Here is an 11708-nt window from a genome sequence, read left to right on the forward strand (position 1 = left end):
TGTGTCCTTTTTTTTTTGTTGATACAAAACATGTGTGTCCTTTGCTCAAGGAGTTGTTTGGGACAGAGTCGGATATATCGACGAGTTGAACACACTCTTGAGATTTTTTTTTGCTAATGGTGAACTAATGACTTCGACATTGAATGTGGTCTACCATGAGGTGTTCCAAAAAATATAATTGCTATGTAACTTGGTCCTTCCTTATGACTTTTTCCACTATGTACTTAAATAATGTTAAAATAGTACGAATTTTATCCCATAATAATTGATGCAAGAGATACTATTGACAATATGAGAATTGATGCAAGAATTTATAGTAGAAATTTTGTAAATTTCATTGGTTTAGGTTGTGTCTGTGTCGTGTGGATGTCGTGCGGTATGTGGTACAGTGGTATGTCGTCGGCTGTAATTTCATGTAATATGAATTTGTGATCTTGTGTCATATAGTATGTGGTCGTGTAGGCCATTGCCGACTGCTTTCCACCCGTGCGACGCACGGGCAGCACACTAGTAGCCACACATTTGACAACCTTTAAAAGCCAACAAAAGAACACCCCCCCCCCCATCTTTGCGTTGCGTTGCGTGCTCTGCTTGTCTTCTTCTTCTTCTTCTTCACACAAAACGATACACTCTTAGTTAGGGTTCGTTTTCTTCGGAACTGTTTTTGTTTTTTGCTTCAAAATCAACGCTTATTTCCTCTTAATAATCACTTTTTCTTTCCATTTGCAGCTCAACACTTTTCATCGTCGATCACTTTCTCCCTCCTGTGCTTTGGTTTGGTCACTATCGAATTCTTAAGCAAGATAACTCAAGGTATGTTTTTCTTCTTCATTTTTTGTGTTGAATTTGTTATTAATCGGTTAAAAATTGTGTTTTATGTTATTGCATTCTGTTTATACCTATATGACCCCAAATTCAGTGTAAAAGGGTTTTGGGATTTATTGCTTTTAGTTTTGTTTCTGCTTAGGAGTAATTTCAATTGGTATCTGTAGTTTGTTTTTGAGGTTCTTGTTATATGGGTGTTGTCATTGTATTTCATTTGATGAGGGATTGTGTATGTTTGATCTGTGTGCCTTTGATTTGTCTTCGTGAATGCAATTGAAGCAATTATCTAGGTTAACTTGTCTTAGGAAGATTTGCATATACTATCTCCGGTCTTAAATATAAAAGGCAGTTGAATCAACAATATCCCGTCCAAATTTGAACCAGATACATCAACTTTTGTTGACTCAATGTAGTTTTTTAGCTGGATTTTTATGGTAGCATCATTTATCAGTTTGACTTGAGTTTCAATAATAACGACCGGTGAGAAAAATTGAATGTTGAAACCAGGGGGCAATGTAGTCAGGTTCGAGTTTTTAAGTAGTATCGGTATGTTGGTAAAAGATCGTAAACATGAGGGTCGTAACACGATTCATAAGTAGGATCGGTAGGTTGCTGATAGAGTTGAGAGAAAAACAGAGAAAATAGAGGAAAAACAGAGGTGCCGTAAAAACAGGGCAAACAGATGAAAAGAGAGGAAAAATTAACCTGAGTAAAGTCGAAGCACGATCGAGGTGCCGTAACCAGCACTCGATCCTGACTACAATGCCAGGGCAGGGGCGGATTTAGGTACCACTGGACCAATTTGTATTTCAATCTTATTCTTGGTGTATGTTTGCTGTTGTGAGAAAATTGAGTCATTTGATGGATCTATGTTGCTCAACGGCTTGAGATTCTTGACATTGGTTGTTTGTTGATCCATCCGTGTCTATTTTGCTTCATGGTTCATGTTTTTCTTCATGATATCTTGGTTATCGGATCATACAGAACATAGTATAAGATTCATAATATAGGTTGTGTCATATCACATGCCATTATTCTTCCGAATCTGTAATCCTATATTTTGTCATTATCATGAATTTTATCAAGATTCTTGAGTTTCTCCTGTTTTAATTTGAGATCTTTATTCTCTTTCTATCCGTATGTAGAAGTTTGGCAGTATAATCATTATACTGTGTTATTACCATATTATAACTTTGTTGTGGATCACATTTGGTGAAATGCTAACTTGTGATTTGTTTTGTACATTGAAGGATATGTTATCCTCTGTTGAGTTCTAATAGTGAGTGACTGCCACCATTACTTTGATGTGTAATCTATATGCCTTGGATTTGTGTTTGTGAATGCAATTGAAGCAATTATCTAGGTTAAGTTGGCCTAGAAGGATTTGCATATACTACCTCTGGTCTAAAATATAAGAGAAAGTTGATGTATCTGGTCCAAATTTTGAACCAGATACATCAACTTTTGTTGACCCAACCCAACTTTCTCTTATACTCCTCCTTGTCCTTTTTATAAGAGACATACGAGACATACGATTCAATAAAAGTTGATGTATTTGGTCCATATTATGAGCCAAATACATCAACTTTTGTTGGCCTACATGTCTCTTACAAAAAGGACCAGAGGCGCTATTTAGGACCTGATGGAGTAGTTTTTTAGCTGGATTTTTATGTTAGTATCATTTAGCAGTTTGGCTCGAGTTTCACTCATAACGGCCAGTTAAAAATTGAATTTTGAGACCAGGGGAGATTAAGGTACCACTGGGCCAATGTTGTATTTTAATTGCTGAATAGGCCCTCCGAGTTGCTCAACCTATTGGAACGTATCTTCCGATAGGCTTGTTTTTTTGCTCGTAGAAATGATCGGAAGTTATCTTCCGATGGGTGTTTTGAGGGGCTTTTGCAACAATGCTAGGGGGTCTGTAAAGCAATATCTTCAACCATATTCTTATTGTAGGTTTCCTGTTGTGAGAAAATTGAATCTTTTGATGGGTCTATGTTGTTGGACGGCTATAGTCAGTTTTAGTGTGTTTGAAGGTAGTGCACAGTGTAATCTCGCAAAAATTGATGTGAAATTATAATCTGATTTTACTATAAAGACTTTAAATTCATGATATTGCTTGTTTGTTGAACCATCCGTGTCTATTTTCTTTATGATATTGTGGCTACCGGTCATAGAAGACATGATATTAATATTTTTAGTATAAGTTGTTTCACATCACATACCACCATTTCGTCGAAATCTGTATTTTGTTATTATTATGAATCTTATCAAGATTCTTGAGATTTCTCCTGTTTTAATGTTAGGTATTTATTCTCTTTCTATTAGTTTGGTAATCTGATGCAAAACTTGCAAGTTATTTATATCTCCAACTGCTCAGATTTGTAATACTAATAACAAAGATGTATGTCGAAGCTTGGGAGTTTGATCAATATACCATGTTATTACTGTATTAGCATTCAATACAACTTGTTTAAAATATTGAAATTTGTTGTGGATCATATTCACTGAAATGCTAACTTGTGATTTGTTTTGTGCACTGAAGGATATGTTATCCACTGTTGAGTCGTAGATGTAATTGTGTAATTGTGAGTGCCTGCCTGCGTTATATTATATAGCTACTTTGAGTTCCACTTTGCATGTATTAGGCTCTGAAAATGATGGCAAATGTAATTTTGTATGAAGAATTATGATTATGAATCTGTTGTATTTTGTATTTTAAAAGATTCGAGTGCTGCCTGTAAATATCCTTTGAACATTTATAACCTTGTAACTTTGTTTATTACGAAGATATCATCCCTTACTTTTAAGTTGTTATCAGATTTTTCCTTTTTATGAATAAATCTGTGTTCCCATTTCTTTGCTTTGTTGTGTAGTTTTTAATCAGATTAGGTGTACATAAGTTGATAGTATTAGAAATTTGTTCTCTCTTTAGATTAACCAATTGGACTGTATCCGTTGTATAATAGATTTTTGCGTATTATTTGTTGATTATGCTAAATTGAAGTATCTTTCTTCAGGTTTCTTGGAATCTTAATTGGACTCATTGATGAATTCACAACTAGTGGTTGACTTGAATAGCAAGATGAATAATCCATATGCTGCAAACCCTGTAAGTAATTCATGTAACAAATAATAACATCTATTACTTGTCATTAGTAAGTCTAAATTTACAATCTGCATGCAGGGTGAAGCAACTGTCATGGGATTTGAAATTTTGAAAACATCCGACTCCGGTTACAATAATGCATACCCTTTGAATGAAGACGAGGCACGTGATCCACCGGAGATTCCTCCACAATTGCAAAACACCTTGGTCGGCTATCCTGCTAACGTCGATAGTTTTAGTTCTCTTCCATTGCCTCAGAACGCGATTCTAAATCATCTTTATATTGAGAATAGAAAGCCACAAAGATCTGTGGTAGCTTTGGGATACACTCATCGCTTTCGTACCAAATTTGTTACCGCAGTGCTCTACAAACCAGTTCAAAGAAGGGGAGCCACAAACATTTGATGTGCTGACTATAAACCTTCTCTACAGACCAGTTTAAAGAAGTGGACCAAAATCATTTGATGTGCATATTATGAACTTTTCATTGCTGTTGATTTGTAATGATTTAATGTGTAGACTTGATGTTTAAATTAGCAGGAAGTTATATTGATTGGACTTCAAAGGCTTCAGTAATTTTTTTCCTTGCATATTTCTATTTCATGGTTTGGGATTTATAATAAAAACTTCAAACCATCTACACCAACACAAAAAAATTAAGATAATTTCTCAATCCGTCCTCTATATTGCTCAAATTTGTCAAAAATACACTACTAGAAGCGCGCTTCTAGCAACATGAGGGGATGAATTGAGAAATTATGAAAAATTAAACCCTTTGTGATTTACTTACCACAGAAGGTGATTTTGTTTTTTAACAATACTAATCAGGGAAAATGATGAGGGTCTGTTTGGTAAACCCAAAAAAAGAGTTTTTAGCTCTTAGCTTCTAGCTTATAAGCTCATTTGACAAAAAAAACTCTGTTTGGTAACATTTTTTGACCATGAGCTTATAGCTTATTTCACGAGTTTATAAGCTATTTTTCAGAAGCTATTCTAAGTAGCGTTTGAGCTTATAGCTTATAGCTTCTCACTTTTTCTTCCAATTTTACCCTTATTATTTCATTTAAATTCCATTTTTATCCATTACAATTTTTATAATAAGCTACGTAATAAAGACTATTATCCCTTTATTCCAATTTTTGTATATATATCAGCTGACCTTTTTTTTTTGTTTTGAAAAAATATATACCTTCGTTTTTTTTTTTACGAAACAAAATACTATTACTCTATTAGTGTTACTTTTATTTTTTTTATTTTTTTTGAGGTAAGTGTTATTTTCTTTATTCTCTATTAGTGTTACTTTATTAGTATTACTCTATTTAGTGTTACCTTTTTTTTTGTTTTTGAGGTAAATGTTATTTTCTTTATAAAGTGGAAACACTTGAATGATAATAAATATAAGATAAAATTTTAGTGAATAAAATTTAATTTAATTTATAATACATAGGATATATTAAATTAATAAATTTAAAGTATTTTTTAAAGAAAAATTAGTTTACAAAATTACAAATACTTAAATATTAATTGATATAATTTTTATTATGAATTAAGATTACCCTTTATGTCATTTTACATTTATCAGCTAGTTGAACCGCTATTTTTACCAAACACTTCAATTAGCTTATCAGCTAAAAACTATCAGCTAGCTTATCAGCTAAAAGCTATCAGCTAGCTTATCAGTTATCCGCTATTTTTACCAAACAGAGCCTCAATATGCTGTGAAAATACCAGGAGACTAGTTCAGAATATGGTTTTTCATTGAGTTGATACTTCTGACTATGTTAATATCAGCAACTACCTAGTTTACTTTATGACTATATTAGAAATAACTGCGGCAAACTAACTTAATTGATTTTGTTGTTAAGCTACCTTCACTCCTACACCAACAATACTTGATAATAATGTTTTCATTTTATGAAGAATAAGAATTATAACATATGTTAAGAGAAGCATGGGAATGATATGGATTCATGGACAGCTAGATCATAAGAGATGCATGAGTAAATAGTCATTAATGTGTGAGCAGTAGTCACTATAATGATACTGCTTTAATGTGTAAAAATTGCCAAAATATTTTGAAATTGTCTTTTATTAGTTAATTTATTTTAATGGTAAATATTAGTATGTTAATTGTTATGTTAGTGTTTTCTTATTGTCATGACTTTAATATCAGGCATTTAACTCCTTAACTTATTTAATCTCTTAGGTCAAACCAGTTGAGCTACTCAACCCCCTCTTTTATTAGTTAATTGATTTCTCAGGCGTGTCTTTCAAATATGTCTTCTACTAAATAGTTTGATTTTTAAAATTACTAGTAGAAGACAACTCTATGATGTTTTTATAATCTTATTGTGACAACGTCTCATACATTTAAGGACAAAAGTGATTGATTATGTACTCCTCTTGCATTGCCATGTTTGGTGTCTCAAATTTATTTATTTTTAAAAAAGGAGAATGTTAACTTGTGCCCTCAGGGCACAAGTTAATGATTCAAATATAGAAAAAATTTATTGAAATGTGTGCATTGCATTTAATATTTAATTTTTTAATCATTTAAATGCACAAAATTTTAGAGAAAGTTTCTTCTTTTAGGTTTCTTAACATGTGTCCTAAGGGCACAAGTTAACACTACCCTTTAAAAAATTAACAGGCGTAAAAGTTCTCGTAATTAGGCTAAAACAAATAAAAAAATGTTATGAAATATTTAGAGTGAGTATATTGTGTCTCGGCTCAAAGGAGAAAAGATCTTAGAGCTTAGAGAACACTCACAAAAGAATTTATATTTGTCTATATCTAAAGATATTAGTGAAGCTCAAACCTGAACATGTGGACCAACTAGACATATTTTTTTAACATTAGAGTAACTCATTCAAGTTCACATAATATTAACTGTAGACAGTATAAACCAAAGTTTTTTTTTGAAAGAATATATACCAAAGTTTATATTAAATATAAAAATTGTTAATAAATAATTTTTGTTTTTTAGTAAAAAAAACTAGCTACCTTTAGTTTCTTTAACATATACAATATTGTACATGTTTGACAAACCCCAAATACAATTATGTTTATTATTATTATTTTTCACTCCTCAAATCAAATCAATAAATAGTTTAATTTCATACTATGTAAAATACGTTATAAATTTTTGGGTTAAATATGTTTTTGGTCCCTATAAATATTCCAACTTTTCGTTTTAGTCCCTCTAAAATTTTCCTTCAACTTTTAGTCCCTATAAAATTTTCAATCACTACTTTTGGTCCCTATTTTTAATTAAATTTTTGTATTTTTTAATGAAATTTTGCAGAAATGGATAGAATATTGTAAAAATCATTCCAAAAAAAATAGAATTTTTTAACCAATCATAAATTAATTATGAATTTTTAACCGTAAAAATTATAAAAATTCATATTAAATTCATGTTTTGTTAAAAAAAATCTATTTTTTTTTTGGAGAGTTTATTATAATATTATGAATTTTTCTGCAAAATTTTATTCAAAAATATGAATTTTACATATGAGTTTACTTTAAAAGAGAGACCAAAAGTGAAGATGAAAATTTTTTGAGGGACTAAAAGTTGAAGAAAATTTTTAGAGGGACTAAAACGAAAAGTTAACATATTTATAGGGACAAAAACATTCTATCTTCTGAAAATGTTGTAGAATAAATAAAAGAAAAATGCTAACAAGTGCCCTAAGGGCATTGTTTAAGCATCTAAAAGTAGCAATTTTTGCATTAGAAATTGTACGGTTATGACTCTGAAAAATGTTTGACTTGTATTTTCAAGACATTGTTTCTTTTTTTGGGTTACTTAAACAATGCCTTTAGTACACTTGTTAGCAAGACGCTAAATAAAAGATCCTCAAGCTAAGACGTGTGCCGCGTGAGGAAAGTAAATTTTGGTTCTGGCTCTTCTGTACCTCTGGCAGCTTCTCATTGGCAATCAATAACAATAGCAAGGCCATGAGTCACATTAATTACTATACTCTACAGCAGCCAATTTCATGCTATAAATTTTCAAAGAGAAATGATATTTTGACAATCATTTGCCAACAACTTGTTGACAACTTTCTCTCTCATACTCACAATATGTTTTTATTCTCTCTCTTTTATTTTCAACCAATAGAAATAGAGGAAAATGAAGTTGTCATGAAAGTTGTCTATTGATGGTTGTTCATATATCATTGCTCATTTTCAAATTAGTTTACCGAAAACAAATCATAGAAAAATATATTTACAAAACCATAACTACACACTCAAGTTTTTATAACTTGAAATAAAAGAGCTAAAAATGTCTCTTAGCTTATACCGTAAAAGACCGCATGAAAGAGACCTGATCTTATCTAATGAATGGAGATGGATAGGTTTAGTGAAGTCTCAACCTTTAAAATAAGAGAGAGAATATGTCTAAAGATTTAGATTTTCACGTGAAGGAGTCTTTTCCCTATTTGATATGTAGAGGGTTAGCAGTGTGGTTTCAAAACAATAATAATTTGTCACTTATTAGTATTTTGTGTGTTTTTAAGATCGAACTCAACTAACAATATCAATATTGGTAAATAGTACGCTTTTTAATTGAGTTTAGGTATTTGCTACTTTGTCCATGAAAAAAATAAACACACTTTACAAAGTGGAGTAAAATTTATTACTGTTTGAGTTGAGTGTTGCATGGATTTCAAATTGGTTAAAGAAGCAAAACTCACGTGTGGAATCTGAATCTATTTTATCCAATCGAACGGTTTAATTATGAATTTATTGAGTTCGTGAAAGATCATAAATGGTAATGTCTGCATGGTATAAGGTTCAGTAAATGCTTCGGGTAGAATCTTAATTCCAATTGTATATTTCAGTTTTGGCAAATTATATTCATGTCAGTACTAGTCACTGCATGTCAATAATATTTCAGACCAAACTTAACCAATTGTTCCAAGGGACACTAAAAAGTTTGAAAATGCATATATATGAATCTATGGCGCTGAACAAATTAAATTAAATTGGCGGGTTTTCTCAAAAATGAAAATAAATTGGCGGGTGCATGGTTGATATGTTCCATCTATTTCTTGTAAAAATAATTTATATATTTGAAAACATTAGCATAATTTACACATAAAAAATTGTGTCCAAACCAGCTAGAAAGTCAATCCAACGTTGACACGTGGACCAAACACCCACCGGACCAAGGCGCATTGCCTAGAGAAATACTTCAGCAACAGTACACCTAGCTTTACTGGAGTTGGAGCACGCCCCCGTGCATCAGACACCGTACACGTATCCTCCAACGGCCTCCTGATGAGGCGCCGCACTTCACAGGGATGATTATTCTTACACACGTCTATATAAGGGTGACTTAACTTCACCCCCAAGATATGATTCACTTTTCCCACACATTTCATCTCATTTTCCATACTGATTTGAGCGTTAGAGTGTTAACGTGTCTGCAGGCACCTTTCCTCCCACCGTAAAGACTCGTCGCCATCGTACCGGAGCACATTCCGCCACCGTTGCGTCCATCAGTTCCTCACCGGACAGATCAAATTGCATGATGAAATGTTACTATATTTTCATATTATTGATAAAAGAAATTGTTTTCATTGTGTAATTTTTAGTTTATTTTGGAACTCATCACAATTAGGGTTTTTGGCATTCCAATGAGTCTACCAAGATATCTCTAAAGCTTTGACCCTTTGGGTCAGCTACGAGTAAAATTTTATCACTTGGTTTTCAACCTCTCAACGTGGGTGACTCCGCTGGAATTTGAACTTGGGTTTCCCAAGTCCTGCTATAGAGGCTAGTTGCATTGCTTCCACTTGACCAATACCAAGTTGGTTTCAATGTGTAAATTACTTACGAAGTGTGTATATATTGTTGAAATTATGATATTATGCTTTTTGTTTACCAAAAATTATGATATTATATTAAACTACAAGAGTATTTTTATTTTTAAAGAATATCATGTAGAAATTCTATAGATTTTTTATGAACTTAGAGATACCGAGCCTTGTGCAACAATGAGGTAGTCTTGGCTACTTTTTTTTAATAAGTTAGTATAGTTATTATTTACCTATCCTATTAACGTATACCGTCAAAAAACAATATCTACTATTTGTTAAAAACTAGTAAAAATAGCAAAGTCAAAAAATTACAACTTGATTGAATAAAAAAAAATATTTAAGAAAATTTGATTGAATAAATTTATTTATTCGTCTTGTTTTAATACTTTCAATCTCGGTTCTAACTACCGTGAGAGCTTTGTCAATAACGAAAATTATCAAAACCAAACAAAACAGGTGAGAATTTCTTGCAAATAACTTAATTATCTACACTTGTCAATGTACGTACTTTATCGGTAAGATTTTCCTCAACCGTAGTTATTGAGTTATTAGTAGTACAAAGCATATAATTGTAATGAAAAAAGCAAATTCTTGTGACACGAATTTCAAAGCAAATAATTGCCATCTTCCAAGGTTTCCATGTACTTCTTCTAAGTTCAACTGCTCATCCGAACATTCTATGGCCAGCAGTTGAATCCTCACATTGAACACCATCCACCCTAACTAAATTATTATTGGCCCCCAATAAATAATCAACTTTGTTGGTAGGGGTGCATTTAGAAGATTGATATGGCTCATTTTATAGTGTGCAACTAATTTAATTAATGGGAGGCAAAGACTATGGTGATGATCCGACAGAAACTTGCTCACTATCTTCAATTCTTATAATGATTGATCAACTGCCATGAAGAAAATACTACACGAAACTCTTAACTAGATTACTATGTAATCTTTAATGTTCTTTAAGTGTGTTTCCCAACTTGCATGGCATGTAGTAAAGGTTATACTATTTTCCTAGAGATTTTCCCTTTAAAGGTTATATATATATATATATATATATATATATATATATATATATTTTGTGACTTGTAGTTATTTACAAGTAATAACCATGTACGAATGAAGGTGTAAATAAGTTTAAATGCTTTTTTACTTTTGCCCAATTAGAATACAACAAGTGGATTTTTGATATACTTTAAGAGAAAAATTTTTTTTTGAAGAATACTTTAAGAGAAGCCCAATTAGAATACAACAAGTGGATTTTTGATATACTTTAAGAGAAAATTTTTTTTTTGAAGAATACTTTAAGAGAAGTTAACAAAGAAAAGGTGGAGTTAAGGTAGAAGTGGGTGCTAACATGTTCACTTACAACTCATAATAATAGAAGTGAGTGACCAATGATTATTTTAACTAAGATTCGAACTCGAGTTCTCCCCTTAATTGAAGTTTGATTAACCACTTAAACACTTGTCTTGGCAATGGTTTTTTGGGGTGGAAATGGGGTATCCGTACTTATTTTATGAATGGTTTGTGAACCTAATATGATGTTTTGGCATGTAGCAGTTGTGGGGATTTATTTGATGGATAGAGTACTACTTGTACTTCATTTATAATTGTAAAGTTAGTACCACTTATACTTATCTTCTCGAATTGAATAAAATTTGTTTTGCTGTTTAAAAAAAGTTATGTCACAATTTTTTTTTTTATGATGTGCTATGCCACAGTATTTTTTTATTTTTTTTTGTGAATATGTTAGTATGTCACAGTATTTGTTTCTTCAATAAATTCCTCACAAATATCCAATCATTCTGTATTTTACAATGTCACGCTATTTATTTCTTAAAATTTATTCACACATTAAAAGTGAACACATACTTGTAACCCTAAAAGATCTAATTAATGCTTGGATTTGAAAATATTTGAAATTTGGTGCAATAAACATGAAC

General features: G+C 31.6%; 1 protein-coding gene across 1 annotated transcript; it reads left to right on the top strand.

The window, feature by feature from the left end:
• The first annotated feature begins 527 nt into the window (after window positions 1–527).
• On the top strand, window positions 528–4510 carry LOC146950845 (5'-AMP-activated protein kinase beta-2 subunit protein). The gene is made up of 4 exons (XM_085746804.1): window positions 528–641; window positions 730–813; window positions 3846–3937; window positions 4013–4510. The coding sequence occupies exons 3-4, from the start codon at window positions 3875–3877 to the stop codon at window positions 4337–4339; spliced, it is 390 nt and encodes a 129-aa protein (XP_085602930.1). The 5' UTR covers window positions 528–641; window positions 730–813; window positions 3846–3874; the 3' UTR covers window positions 4340–4510.
• Window positions 4511–11708: the final 7198 nt, after the last annotated feature.

This window comes from Medicago sativa, chromosome 2 (assembly GCF_051527215.1).
Source record: "Medicago sativa cultivar Bolivia chromosome 2, Bolivia_mono, whole genome shotgun sequence".
In the NCBI taxonomy this organism is placed as follows: Eukaryota; Viridiplantae; Streptophyta; class Magnoliopsida; order Fabales; family Fabaceae; genus Medicago; species Medicago sativa.

Coding starts and splice junctions, on each gene's coding strand:
- LOC146950845 (XM_085746804.1), top strand. CDS start 3,875: ATGAATTCACAACTAGTGGTTGACTTGAATAGCAAGATGAATAATCCA. Junction 3,938..4,012: donor ATCCATATGCTGCAAACCCT/GTAAGTAATTCA, acceptor ATCTGCATGCAG/GGTGAAGCAACTGTCATGGG.